This window comes from Bombina bombina, chromosome 1 (genome assembly GCF_027579735.1).
Source record: "Bombina bombina isolate aBomBom1 chromosome 1, aBomBom1.pri, whole genome shotgun sequence".
NCBI classification, from domain to species: domain Eukaryota; kingdom Metazoa; phylum Chordata; class Amphibia; order Anura; family Bombinatoridae; genus Bombina; species Bombina bombina.
The window spans coordinates 1,104,374,173-1,104,389,978 of record NC_069499.1 but is presented as its reverse complement, the minus strand read 5'-3'; the positions used below and the strand labels follow the sequence as shown (position 1 = coordinate 1,104,389,978).

Genomic DNA, 15,806 nt, shown 5'->3' with positions numbered 1-15,806 from the left:
ATCTCTTTAGTTTCTTTGAAAAGCTTAAAAACATAAATCAAAGTTGTACTCCTGGAACATCCCCAATTTGTTCCACATATGGATACAACCAATGATTTGAGCATATGTTTGTGTGCTTGCCCCTGATTGACATACCAGTTGTATTCTCATTTGGTGCAGCTCAGGAGCACAACTTTGGTTATAAATGTAACCCCTTTATGATGACAAAACACACAGTAAAATAAAAAAAAAGTTTAAAAATAAAATGCCTTAACAAAATAACGGAGCATTTTATTTTTGTTCTACAATGTCCCTTTAACTGCCATCAAAAATGTATTTCATTCCATCCCTCTAATTATGGGAGCTGCCATTTTGGAACTTAGGTTACACAGCTCGTATCTGAATGACAGTTGCTGCACATATGCAAACATTTTTGTCATTGCGTGCCATTTTTTGCAGTACAGTGGTCCCATCCCTTGCTCTCTCTCTCTCTCTCTCTCCCCCTCTCTTTTGCTCTCTCTCTCCCCCCTCTATTTTGCTTTCTCTCCCCCTCGCTTTTGAACTCTCTTTCTACCCTTTCTCTTTTGCTCTCTCTCTCCCCTCTTTTGCTGCCCCCCCTTTTGCACTCCCTCTCCCCACTTGCTCTCCCTCTCTTTTACTCTCTCCCCCCTTTTTTTGCTCTCTCTCTCCCCCCTATTTTGCTCTCTCTTTCTACCCCCTCTTTTGCACTCTCTTTCTACCCACTCTTTTGCTCTCTCTCTCCCCCCCCTCTCTTTTGCTCTCTCTCTCCCCCCCTCTCTTTTGGTCTCTCTCTCCCCCCTCTCTTTTGGTCTCTCTCTCCCCCCTCTCTTTTGGTCTCTCTCCCCCTCTCTTTTGCTCTCTCTCCCCCCTCTCTTTTGCTCTCTCTCCCCCCTCTCTTTTGCTCTCTCTCCCCCCTCTCTTTTGTAATCTCTCCACCCTCTCTTTTGCAATCTCTCCCCACTCTATTTTGCGATCTCTCCCCCCTCTCTTTTGCTCTCTCTCTCCCCCCTATTTTGCTCTCTCTTTCTACCCCCTCTTTTGCACTCTCTTTCTACCCACTCTTTTGCTCTCTCTCTCCCCCCCCTCTCTTTTGCTCTCTCTCTCCCCCCCCTCTCTTTTGCTCTCTCTCTCCCCCCCTCTCTTTTGCTCTCTCTCTCCCCCCCCTCTCTTTTGCTCTCTCCCCCCCCCCCTCTCTTTTGCTCTCTCTCCCCCCTCTCTTTTGGTCTCTCTCTCCCCCTCTCTTTTGCTCTCTCTCCCCCTCTCTTTTGCTCTCTCTCCCCCCTCTCTTTTGCTCTCTCTCCCCCCTCTCTTTTGCTCTCTCTCCCTCCTTTCTTTTGCAATCTCTCCATCCTCTCTTTTGTAATCTCTCCACCCTCTCTTTTGCAATCTCTCCCCCCTCTATTTTGCGATCTCTCCCCCCTCTCTTTTGCAATCTCTCCCCCCTCTCTTTTGCAATCTCTCCCCCCTCTTTTGTGATCTCCCCCCCCCCCCTTTCTTTTGCGATCTCTCCCCCGTCTCTTTTGCAATCTCTCTCACGTCTGGCCATGGCCCATCACAGCGCTACCACCAGCCACGCCCCCATCACATCGTTCCTGTCCGGCAACGCCCCCGCCACAGCTGCTTCCATCCACCCGCTCTGCTGTCTGATCCTAAAGGCCAGGTATATTTGCGCAGTCTCTACTGTGCATGACTGCATCTGACAAACATACCTGGCCTTTTATATTATAGGATGCCCACTTAACTGTTGCATAGAGTAACTTTTGCATCTGAAACACAGTGTTCTAAATAGCTGTGATTTTTTTTCTGATTACTGACAGCCTTTTTTTTCCCTATTTATTGCATTTTATCCAAAATGGTTGTAGAGGTCAGTTTTTCTCAACCACGGTCCTCAAGTACCAATAACAGGCCAGATTTTCACTTTAGCTGAACTAGAGCACTGGTGAAATATTCAGCTGATGGGTGAGAGCAGGTTAGTTACCATGGTTAATGATCTACTGGTTACTTCACCTGTGCACTAGTTCAACTATAATGAAAACCTGGCCTGCTGGGGGTACTTGAGGATTGCGGTTGAGAAACACTGGTATAGGTGACTGATTTCTCTTTGAATGTATGCATTGTTTCAGATATAGTCATAACTTTTTTTCCTGGGCATGCAGCATAGAAACATAGATTTTGACAGCAGATAAGAACTAAAATCAACATTTTTAAAATCTAAAACTTTTAGTGTGATTACATAGTACAGGCAGCTGAATATTAGGCCACACTTTGATCATTGGACCCTATGCTTTACAACAATGTTAGTAACAATATTAAATAGAGCACTGCGGAATCTGTTGGCACTCAATAACCAATAATAATAATAATAATAATATAGAGCTCAAAATGCTCTCATGGAAAGAATCTATAGTTTAATAAAGGAGACCAAAACAGAGGTCATTTTGACAATCTAAGTTGGAAAGGTTGTTGCTTTTATTAATTTTTGTTTTTGCGCAATGTATCCTAATTTTTACTTCCATGTCTTTTAAATCTTTCTAGACTTAGATATGTTTCCTTAGTCACAATGAGTCACTATCAACCCATCAACCCAATAGCACCAAGATATTTACAAATGTGGGCCAGAACCAGCATATTCTGGTATCCTTCACAGACAACATTGTTATATTTCTCTTCTGAAGGCTAAAAGATATAAAAGCTTTTCCAACGTAATCAATGTGTCACAAAGACCTCCCTGCAAGCATTTTTTTCTAGAACCTCGTCTTCTGAACAGTTTATCTCATCATATAACTTTTTTAAGGTCTGGATTGCCCATAACTCTAAAGATATCCTAATATTGCTGACAAGGGTTTACTGAAAAAAAGCTTCCCACTGTTCCACACAAAACAAATGTTACAGTTTGTTCATTTGCGTTCTAGAAACCCTGCACTATTCTACGCAACCTCCTGAACAAGCCCTGATGGTCATTCTAGGTATTACAAATCTTGATTTCCTCTCCAGGCACAATTAAAGGACCCCTAAATACAGTAAATTTGCATTATCAACAAATGCATGATAAAAAAAGACAATGCAATAGCACTTTAAATTTGAAGTAGATTTCTTTCTGACAAATTTCAAAGTTAGGTCTATTTCCATTCCCCTTGCATCATGTGACAGCCATCAGCCAATTACAAATGCCTATACATATATTCTGTGAATTCTTGCACATGCTCAGTAGGAGCTGGTGACTCAAAATGTGTAAAATATAAAAAGTAAATTAAAAAGTTGTTTAAAATTGCATGCTCTATCTGAATCATGAAAGTTTAATTTTGACACGAGTGTCTCTTTAATAAAGGTCTGAAAACTCAGCTTCCTGAAACATCAAGTGTAAAGCTTGATCATCCTTAACCAGGACAAGTAGCTTCTTAACATGGCAATATTTGTTCAAGCTTTGAAAATATTCACATTTGTTTTAAAGAACTTCGTCCTTCACTGATCTTAAACAAAAGCTTCAGTGTTCAACCGCTGGCCTCAAATCATTCACCTTTTCATGACAAAATCTCTCTGTAGATTGTTTCAAAATTAAATCCATATCCTGTTAATTATTCCAGCATTTTCATTACTGAAGAGTTGTGATTTTCTACCTAAGAGAAAATCTAAGAGAAAAGTAAATACATTTTTCATTCACTCTTTTTTTCTTAAATCACAACACAAGGAAAATAATGCAAAATAAAGAGGCCCAGTCTCCAATAGTCCTTAAAAGTCCATTCAATAGATCACTAAAATAGCAATGCAACATTTAAGATGTTTTTTTCTTTTGTCAGGTGACTTCTATATGTTGTTGTGTTCCGTAAGGGAAAAAGGGAATAATTGTAATTCTGGGCACCACTGGGTCTGTAATAACTTGATCCTATAAGCAGAATATTTCTTAGGTATTTGGAATCACAGTTAAATTAATTTACCTCTGGCTGTGCAAGAAACATTCTAAATGGAAGATACATCTTAAATAAATTGACCACTAGGAGTAGAATTGATGAGATGTCTTGGATGGCAGAAAGATGCATGAAGAATAATAATACCAGATGTTTGTTTTCTGTAAGTTTCCATACAACATGGTCTCAGGACAACTAGTCATGGTCACATTGTAGAAGTCAGTTTTGTAAGCCTCAAATTGATCTATAAAAACTTTATTTTATTTTTACTGCTAGACACCCTGAGGATTATAAAATGTCTTCTCTGTCTGATCATCAATATAGAGATAAAAGTAAACTATATGCTGTCTGAAGGGATTCTTAGCTATAAAAATGTCGAACCCCTTTCCCCAGTGAAATTTAACGTATAACCTTAAAAGTCCAGTAAACAACTTGTAATTTCAATGAAATCTACATACCTCTGGTTAATTTTTTAAATGTCCTCCAATTTCCCCCCCAAAAAATGTGTCAGGTTTGTTTTATAACAAAAAATGGTAGCATTTAAAAAAAAAAAAAAAACTGCATGAAGCAGTTTGTAGGGGTTAAATTTAGTAGGTGTGGGGTGTTAGAAAAACAAATTGCACTGAAAGTGCCTTTACATTGCGGTCTATGGGGACTGTGTGTTTTCTATAAATATATATGTATATGCATATACGTATATATATATATATATATATATATATATATATATATATATATATATATATATACACAAATAGTGTAGCAGGGAAGTGCACTCTCACTTAAACGTCAGCTACCAGGGTGCTAGTGAATTGTAAACAGCATACAAAAGAAACTTGCACTCGCTGGATTTTTAAAAAACAAATTTACTGTGACCGTGTAACGTTTCGGGGATAATGTATCACCTTCCTCAGACACATGTGATACAAAGTGAAATAAACCTTTATTATTTGTTTGCTATAAATGTATTTCACTTTGTATCACATGAGGAAGGGGATACATTATCCCCGAAACGTTACACGGTCACAGTAAATTTGTTTTTGAAAAATCCAGCGAGTGCAAGTTTCTTTTGTATGCTATATATATATATATATAAATATGTATGTGTTGATATGTGTATATACACTTATTAACACATAAATATATATGTATATATTAAGATTTGCTGCCCATCGCTGCACGACTTACCCCCTTCGCTATGCTAGGTTCTCATGCCCTATCTGCTGGCATGAGAACAAAGCTCCCATTGGAGCCTATGGAAGCACACTCTCTTGAGCGCAATGCTTCTGTGCAATGCGAACACAAGCAACTCCCCCCTCTCTGCAAAACACCATTTTACGGATGGACTTACTCCTGGATCTGTTTTCAGCTGTCAGGGAGATATATTGGTCGGCCTACAGGATGATCCTTGCGACTCAAGGGATCCAGGAAAATGTAAAGAATCCCCACTCTGGCTTGCCGGTGCTGTGCGGTTCAGTCACACTATAAGGCTTCGGTGGGCTCCACCTTATACCAGACGCTTTTTCGGCCCTTATGGTTATAACGAAGAAGACATCACTTGTATTAGCCACGACTGGCCGACTAACCTCTGGGGCAACAAATATCTGATCCTTGACTACACCCGTGATACACTGCTACAAAGCACTCCCCACACTGTCTACCGCTTCTTAAGCGGCCCGTACAAGCTATGGAGATCACTTTGGGACCCAGGAAAAGATGTAATCTGGGAAGGTCCAGCCGACTTTCCAGTTAGAAGCATCGCAACCAGAGTTCCGTGGGAAGGAACGCGAAGCATAGAATTCCGGAGGGGGCAAGGAAGCACCCAACACTGTATGGGAAGCGATGTGAGGTGGTCTCCAGCAAAGTTGTAAAGTGTAAGCCGCCTGACCCACGGACAAAAGCGTGTGTTTAATCTGTGGTGGTGATCTTACACTCTGACTCTGACTTTTCTGGACTTAGTATTTCAACAGGAGTGGGCTAAACACATATATGGCTGAGGAGGTCTCATACCTTCTGTCACCCTCGACAGCTCTTTCTGCTACGCGTTCTAGTTGCAGCAGACATGACAGGTCATGTGGAACTGCTGATTTCTCCGCTCACTTGAACATGATGGAACTCCGGATGTAGAGAATTGGCATAGGTTAGATGAGACAGTGTCAAAAGGGGTATGCCGATCACCTTATGTCTCTATCACTAAATTTCTGAGGTGCTGGATGTAACTCTAGTTACTTAAATTGGCAAGCCTTCAGAACACATTTTAACTTTATAGCCTTTACAGTGCAATCAATTAATCTTTCAGTTTACTGAATAATATGATGGCTATACGCTTGATATAGTCTTAAGTGCTGTTTATTGGTAAATAGTATTTTCATACTGTAATATTTAACTCATTGCATTAACATCAACACTTATAGAGTTTTAGTTGTTAATGCCAATTTTACATACCTTACATCTATCTGCAGAAACAAGTTGATACTTATTCACTGTTATCATTGCCTATTATATATTCTATCTGAGATACCTTTGGCACTTGGGTTATATATATCCGGTTCACACAGAGATATCTTATTACTCCTTTTATATTTATCAGGAAAATCTCTATACTTTGTCTCTGTTACTGTTTGACCATGTTATGCCTATGAAACTCATGTAATCTATTTCGCACCATAGGTGTGTTCAGAGTTTATGCCTCTCTTAAGCAGCTTTTAAGCATTAGTTGGCCACGGGATAGAACCTTCTTTATTTAGTATTTAATCGTGTTGCAGAGAGATCTCATTGTTCTTGCATGAGACTTTACTATTTATTTTTTTTATCAGGTCCCACGCAGGTAGTGTCTCTCCTCTATCTCCCTCAGCCGGCGGGGGTGATCGAGGGCTACAAGCGACAATATGAGAGCTACCCTGCTGCTTACTATGATACACATACTGACATTTTACTTCATTTCTGTCATCAAGTCTAAATAGTGATGCTAAACGGTTGATATGATGCCATCCATAAATATTTGCACAACATCCATATTTTATGCCATTCAATTGCATGCTATAACCCTGGACCGTCCCAGAAGGCTCTGCCCCCCCTCAAGCAGTGTTTACCCACTGTTTTACCTGCTATAGACCCTTCCCAGTTTTTGCTCTGGGTTTTCTACCTATCGGCTCTCGTCCGCTATAATTAGCTATTTACAGAGTATAAATCATATGACATAGTTCAAAAGAGACAATGTATCACTCTACTCTTTATTCACCTCCAGCCATTCAAGATGTATTACATAGGTTCATTAGTAGCCAATACATTACTCGGGAGGTTCATAAAATAATTTATCATTCTAGTCTACCTCCGTCAATATTGGATATTACATGTGGGTGCAAGAGTGGCCTATTATTAGCATAGGAGGTTCCTCTAAATTTATAAAAGGAGGTTTAGGGTGCATTTGCCTATCATTCCGTGGCTGACAGGTTACTATCTGAATATGTTTGTACTGTAGTACCTATATTATTATTTTGGGTGACTATATTTTCACCATTTTGTTACTTTGTTGTATGTTTTCTCATTGTGGTACCAAAATTTTTATTATGCCTGTTTGTATTGAATTGTGGCAATTTCTATTTGTAATGCAATTTCTGCTAAAAAAAAAAAAAAAAAAAAAATATGCATTTTTCAAAATGTTCTTGTAATTAACTAAAAGGACTATTTAATACATTAAAATAGAATAGAATATAAATATATTATATATAATACAATAATACTGAATTTCAAATGAGTAGAAAGTTGAATAAAAAGAACATGCACGTTTTGATAATGGAAGTATAAAATTACATGCTTTATTTAAATCATGAAACGTTATGTTTTACTTTATTGTCCCTTTAAATACCTGTATTATAAGTACCATGTGACCTTTTTACTTAGTGTGATGTGAATATAAGTTTTCTGCTTTTGGACTTAAAAGGGACGAAATTAAAAATGTAACTTTTATGGTCAGTGCACAACAAGGGCAGAGTAGTGTGATAATTGCTATTACATTTAGGCGTTATTCTAAGTTGTACAACCTTGGACGGGCAGAGGAGAGGTCACCACCGATAACCAGGGAGGGGATGAGCTAGAGGGAGATCACTTTATATCTCGCTCACCTGGACTTGCCACCTTTGTCTGAAGATGAGGCAGAGCAACGAAACCTGCAGAGGAGAAAGCTAAAGCTATATGCAATCTTGCATAAGCCAAGCCAGATGGATATAGCATCAAATATTATAAAACTTGCTCCCACACCTTGTGTGTCGACAGACACCTTGTTGAAGTTTCCCTTCTCCATGCTGGGTGCCATATTACGGTGCTCCCAAAACTAGGAAAAGAACCCGACAGGCCTGGAAATTTTTGTCTCATATCACCTAAAATAATTTCCACAGACCAGGTGGGGTTAATCCCAGGAAGATAAACAAGAGATATGAATCCATAAGAGCTTCAATTTATCTCATATGAACAAAATCATGACATCTCCATGAACCTCACCACTGCAAACGCTGACAAGGCATTTGATTGGTTCAGCAGGTCCTTCCTGGAATCCACATTACAGTGCATGGGGTACAAACCTCAATATTTAAAAAAAAAAAAATTGCTGCATACCGCACCTACGGCCAGGTTAGCAAAACAAGGCACGTTAGTGTCTCCTTTTGAAATTATTAATGGCAGAAGCCAGGATGCCAACTCCTCCCGGTCCTCTTTGCATTGTCAATAGATGTCCTGGTGCAAAAAATAAGGCTTAAATCCCCAAGTCTCTGGGGTAAAAATTGACACAACATAATTCAAATTGAATATGTATGCCGATGACATTCTTTTTATGCTCTCTAATTTTGAAACATCCCTCTGTCTTTACAGAATTTAGAGCGTATGGATTAGGGTATCATTTTTATTTAAATCTCTCAAAGTTAGAAATCTTAGTATTAATATCCTTCCTGATAAGATATTAGCTGCCAGTTAAAAATTCAAAACCAGTCTATAAAATATCTGGGAATTTACCAAGCTGCAGATAGAGAGAATATATTTAATACCAATGATAAGCAATTAAAGACAAAAATTCTTAGAGATCTCTCAACTTGGAGAAGTAAAAGAATCTCCTGGCTGGGGAGAATAGGAGTAATTAAAATGAATATACTCCCTAGATTTCTTTACTTAGGTTTCTTAGATGGCATACAGGCCATAATAAATGATTACATTTGGCAAGGAATCAAGCCATGTGTTAGAAATCACGTAATGTACCTCCACAGAAAGAAGGGTAGTCTGGGGGTACCAAACTTTTAAAACTATTGCCAGATAGTGATGTCGCGAATAGTTCGCCGGCGAATAGTTCCCGGTGAACATAGCATGTTCGCGTTCGCCGTGGCGGGCGAACATATGCGATATTCGATCCGTCCCCTATTCTTCATCATTGAGTAAATTTAGACCCTTTACCTCACAGTCAGCAGACACATTACAGCCAATCAGCGGCAGACACTCCCTCCCAGACCCTCCCACCTCCTGGACAGCATCCATTTTAGATTCATTTGGAAGCTGCATTCTTAGTGAGAGGAGGGACAGTGTAGCTGCTGCTGATTTAATAGGGAAATTGATAGCTAGGCTAGTGTATTCAGTGTCCACTACAGTTCTGAAGGACTCATCTGATCTCTGCTGTAAGGACAGCACCCCAAAACGCCCTTTTTAGGGCTAGAACATCAGTCTGCTTTTTTTTTTTTTTCTGTGTAATCTAATTGCAGTTGCCTGCCTGCATGCCAGCGTGTGTGTCAGGCTCACAGCGTATACTGTGCCCACTTGCCCAGTGCCACCACTCATATATGGTGTAACAGTAGTGTAGATTTAAAAAAAAAAACACTTTTTTGACTGTGTTAAATAATAGCAGTCAGTTTCCTTCACACATGTGCGTTTCAGGGCCTGCCTGCCAGGGCACAGTGTCACCCCCAGTGCAACTCATATCTGGTGTAACAGTAGTGTAGATTTAAAAAAAAACAACACTTTTTTGACTGTGTTAAATAATAGCAGTTTCCTTCACACGTGTGCGTTTCAGTGCCTGCCAGGGCACAGTGTCACACCAGTGCAACTCCTATCTGGTATAACAGTAGTGTACATTTAAAAAGAAAATTTTTTTTGACTGTAATAGATTGAATAGCAGTTAGTTGTCTGCAAGCGTGTGTGTCAGGCCTACAGCGTCTACTCTGCCAACTTCTGCCAGTGCACAGTGCTACTCATATCTGTTGTCACAGAAGCTTGCACGCATAGTACCACCAATCGGAAAAAAAATGACAGGCAGAGGCAGGCCACCCCGCAGGGGCCGTAGTGTTCGTGGTGCTGTGATTCCCTTTGGCCCTAGAATAATGCCCAGTGTTCAGAGGCCACGTACCCCGAACACGAACTTTTCTGAGGACATAGTTGACTGGCTAACACAGGACACCCAATCTTCTACAGCTTCCGCTCTGAACCTTGACGCACCATCCTCCTCCAGCTTAGCTTCGGGCACCTCTCAAGTTACCACTCGCCAGCCTGCCGCCACCACTAGCACCACAGCCGCTTCACTTGATCTGTCAGAGGAGTTATTTACACATCAGTTGGAAGAAATGAGTGATGCGCAACCATTATTGCCAGAGGATGTAGATAACAGGGATATGTCTCAGTCAGGCAGCATTACACACATGGATGTACGGTGTGATGATGATGATGTTGTACCCCCTGCGGGATTTTGGTCTGTCACTGTGAAGCGGCGCGTACCCTTACACTACCTTGATCGATACAACATCATACCTGATGTTTTAAAGCACGTTTATTTCAAACAATTTAGGAATGTTAGGTGATTTTATGCCCTTTATGGCTTAAAACCAGACTCTGCATCAACTATGTAATTTTCCATGGGAGTTTTGCCATGGATCCCCCTCCGGCATGCCACAGTCCCAGGTGTTAGTCCCCTTGAAACAACTTTTCCATCACTATTGTGGCCAGAAAGAGTCCCTGTGGGGTTTTAAAATTCGCCTGCCCATTGAAGTCTATGGCGGTTCGCCCCTTTCTTCCCCAAAAGTTCGCATTTTTAGGTTTGCGACATCACTATTGCCAGACAATTTTACTTCAAAGATTAGCTTAATAGTGCTTAGATTCATATAACAAAGCATGAGTGATATTAGATACCTCAGTCATTGGGACTGGCAACGTTGGCATTCAGGTTTCTCTGCTATATGTGTTGCACCTCAAAAAATCGAGTGCCACTCACTTTCTATCAGAATGCTCTACTACTTGGGACGACTTTGTCCTCACATCTACACGTTTCAACCCCTATTTCCCCCCATGTCACCATTTTGAGAAAATCCTGACCTCCCATCAGAGGATGACCGTCAGACACAATACCAAACTCAGCAAAGGGTTATCTGTAGTCTTCTGGAAAATGGCCGCTTATTATCACAGGCCAGATTGCAGGAATCGAATGAGAATATACAAGCATACCTCAAAGATATTGCGGGTTCGGTTCCAGCAAATATCACAATACAGTGATTTACACAAAGTATTTGGTGCCCCAGTGCATATAAAAGTTATGTTTACATAAGTCTGCATTAGCAAGATGTCTAAACAAACAATGTACATACCTTAATTAAAAAATACTTAATTTATAAAAATTGCTAACCATCATCTGAGCCTTCAGCGAGTCGTAATCTATGCTGGTGGTGTGTATGTATATATATATATATATATATATATATTTATATTTATATTTATTTGTGTGTGTATACATGTTAATTTATGTTGTCACCAAACTGGTAAACCGCATCAAAGGAAGAATTATTTCTTATGGGCCTCTGATAGTGTTAAAAAATTTTTTTTTAACCCTCACTGGTGCACAGGGAATGTAAAACAAATTATTTACCAAAACAGAGAATACTAGCACAATCCTATCAAGTACTATGTCCATTAAAAAGTATATTTAAATTTAAAAAAATTGTGATAGTAGTGTATTCAGTTCAACCACTAATTTAATAGAAAAAATACATTATATTTGGATACATTATTGTTACAAAATTTCTAAAATAATCGCAACAATGTTAATAGCTGAAGCCAGGATACTCTATAAACTTGAATGATGCAATACAAATCCTCTATACTTTTGTAACAGTCATCTACAAAGCTATTTCGAAGCAGCAACTAGGGCACTGAAAAGAAATGGATTACCTTGTGCCATTCAAAACTCCCATTTCTTTTTGGTGCAGTATATTGTTACCTCAAGCATTATTCCTCACCCTCTGGATTATTGATAGCCTGTGCCTTATCTGTAACAATCCATGCTTTCAGACACCTCCGTACATCACAAGACTTTTATCAGTGTTGATTCTCGGCTTTCTAGTGTGCCCTGCATTATTACACCTCTCTGCCCAATATAGCTTGGTACTCAGCCATTCCCTGACTGACATTCGGCTATGTGGCATGCTGTGACTTGCATTCTCGTCATACCACAGACCAACGTACTTGGTACTCTCCAGTGAGACTCAACACTTCTGGCTGATTATTCGAATCTGAATTGCAATGTTTATTTGCACAAGGTCTCCATAAACAATATAATCTTGTTAAATCCTTGGGGGCCCTGCAATCAAAGCAGCGGCGTTCATATGCATCCTTGGCTCACAGTGCTGCCAGAGGGGCCAACCCCCTCTCACTGCATGATAGCTACGCGTCTTTCACCCTAGATGATTTCAGCTTCTTCCGGCTTCATTTTCACAAAGAGTTCCCATTGCTCTAATTTTAACTAAGAATCTCCTCCTTCACTTGTCCGGGCCAATTAACTCTTCATCATCCATACTGTTGCCATATTTATTTAAAACAAATATTTTGTTCCAAATTTACTTTCGTTTATGTTCTTGTTACAGTGACAGAATGGCTGCACATGGAAATAGACTACGCATCTAAATGAACATGCATAATATATTATTCCATATTCTATAAACAGTTCACTTGTACATAATGGCCATCCTGGTCTTCAAATAAATTACAACAGCATTGATAGATTACATCACACTTTTAAAGAAAGTACTAGGAAACAAGGAGTCAAAAAAGAGATAGAAAAACAACACTTAAAGATTTAGCTTTCAACAAAGAATACCAAGAGAACAAATCAAATTTGAAGATAAAAGTGAAGTGGCAAGTTGTTTAAAATCGCATGCCCCATCTGAATCAGGAAAGTTTAATTTGACTAGACCGTCCTTTAAAATCATTAATAATTTTTTTTAATGTTTCCTCTGTGCCCTCCCATAGGAGGCGTGCCTTTGCAGAGGTAAAACAACAGTACGCATGAGGAGTTATTACCTGCATTTGAACTTACTGAGGAAATCACAAGTGGTGATCTTGCCTCCGCCCTTCATTCTCACTTTCATTTTCATTCTCCTCTTTCCCAAGCCTAATCCCTAGACCAACACACTAATTATTTTACATATACATAAGGATTGGTTTGAAGGGTATGGGAAGAGCTAAAGATGTATACAATTAATTTATTTTTTTGCTTTGAGAGATTCGGCATAGTTATAGTTATTGTTATAAGTTTATTTGTTATTTCTGTGATACTGTTTATCACGGACTAATTTAACTTTTTTTCTTTTTGGTTAACCACTGCGAGTCCACTGTTATCAGGAAGGAACACTTTGGACATTCAGATTGAATAGACTTTGCAGCTGGTTGTGATTTACCACGTTACAATGTGATGACCTGTACTATCTTGAAAATAATTGTACTGTAACAGCATTGTTGTTTCATTGTATCAAAAGACCAATATAATAATAAAAAAGAATAAATATAAAAAACCAACAGTACGATAAAAAATAGTATAACACGTTAGAGCAATTTAATTTTTGCACACTTATGTCTCTTAAAAAGGATATTGAACTCAAAGGGACAGTCAAGTCCAAATAAAACATTCTCAATTTAAATAGGGCATGTAAATTTAAACAACTTCCAAATTTACTTTCATCACCAATTTTGCTTTGTTCTCTTTGTATTCTTAGTTGAAAGCTAAACCTAGGAGGTTCATATGCTAATTTCTTAGACCTTGAAGACTGACTCTAATCTGAATGCATTTTGACCACTAGAAGGCATTAGTTCATGTGTTTCATATAGATAGCATTGAGCTCATGCACGTGAAGTGACCTAGGAGTGAGCACTGATTGGCTAAAATGCAAGTCTGCCAAAATAACTGAAATAAGGGGGCAGTCAGCAGAAGCTTAGATACAAGGAAATTACAGAGGTAAAATGTGTATTATTATAACTGTGTTGGTTATGCAAAACTGGGGAATGGGTAATAAAGGGATTATCTTTCTTTTTAAACAAAAAAATTCTGGTGTTGACTGTCCCTTTAAAAGGTACATGAAACCCAAAAATTTTCTTTCATGATTCAGATAAAGAATACAATTTTAAACAACTTTATAATTTACTTCTATTATCTAATCTGTTTCATTCTCTTGGTATCATTTGTTGAAGGAGCAGCAATGCACTACTGCTTTCTAACTGAACACATGGATGAGCCAATCACAATTGATAAATAAATGCAACAAGCAATCAACAGCTAGAACCTAGGTTCTCTGCTGCTCCTGAGCTTTCCTAGATAAACCTTTCAGCAAATAATAACAAGAGAAAGAAGCAAATTAAATAATACAAGTAAATTGGAAAGTTGTTTAAAATTGTATTCTCTATCTGAATCATGAAAGAAAAATGTTGGGTTTCATGTCCTTTTAACATTGAATAAAACATTTTATGATGCATAATACAACTATTTGTAATAGACATATTATTTAACTGTTGTCCATTTTTTACTTTCTACTCTGAACTTCAAGATTTTACATAGTGATTGCTTGATATGTGCAGTCCCTTACTAGCAACTGCAACAGCATAAATTAACAATAATCAAGAGGATTATGAAGGGTATGTTTCACTACAAAACAATGCCAATTTTGCCAAGAGATAAAACACTAATTTTGGATACAGACATTTTTCAATGCAGCATTTCATTATGTGATAAATATTATGAGTACATAAAAATGGTCTCATTAAAGATAGATATGGCTGGGAACATATTTTTGCCTAGGACCCTCTGAAATCCTGTGATCACTACTTGCACATTTTATCAAAATAGTTTCCTTTGAATGCTGACGTATATGTCTTCAATTAATTGCAACCACCAAATTTACAAAATTTCCTTTTACCTTTAGTTCTGGAGTGAAGTTAAATAAGAAGTTCTCTCCGGTTCCATAGAAATTAGGGCTAACTCTGAGCTCAGCTGATGAAAAAGCACCAAAGACCTTAGTAAAAAGAGAAACATGTATGCCAATTATATAAGGTTTCAATAAGGGAAAAGCTTATACAATTATAGTACCTGTGTAATTTGTAAATATTAGAATTAACTTCTTAAATCATTATTAGATATTTACTATGAACGACATTGGGTTGATTTGTTTTTACCTTCCAAAACTTTTGTGCTGGGTTCATTACTTGCTGTCACAAGGGTGCTGTGGTCTCTACAGGAAAGCAAAGGAGTAGCTTTTCCTTAGACTTGGTTTATAGGAGACACCTGCACTGGCTGCAGTCAGCACTTTTGCTGCAAAATCATGTGACAATGTCAGTTCTCATGCCGCGCAGCGAAGCGGGTAAGTTGTGCAAGGATGAGCAGCAAATATAAATATATATGTATATATTCATATATATTTATGTGTTAAAATCTGCATATTAACACATAAATATATATGTATATAAGCATATACATATATATTTACTGGGAACACACAGTCCCCATAGACCGCAATGTAAAGGTACTTTTCAGTGCCGTTTTTTTAATAAAATAATTGCAAGAAGCAAACATTTTTTTTTAATAAAACTACAGATCACTGTATTGTGGGACATTTA

The 15,806-nt window shown here is 38.5% G+C and overlaps 1 protein-coding gene across 2 annotated transcripts in view; it reads right to left on the bottom strand.

Annotated features, from left to right (window-relative positions):
- The window catches only part of TLDC2 (TBC/LysM-associated domain containing 2), a 72,063-nt gene that overhangs the window by 14,889 nt on the left and 41,368 nt on the right, over positions 1 to 15,806 (bottom strand). For both annotated transcript variants that reach the window (XM_053693831.1, XM_053693823.1), the window contains exon 5: positions 15,110 to 15,205. In XM_053693831.1, the coding sequence (XP_053549806.1) occupies positions 15,110 to 15,205 (96 nt within the window). The remainder of the gene's footprint in view (positions 1 to 15,109; positions 15,206 to 15,806) is intronic.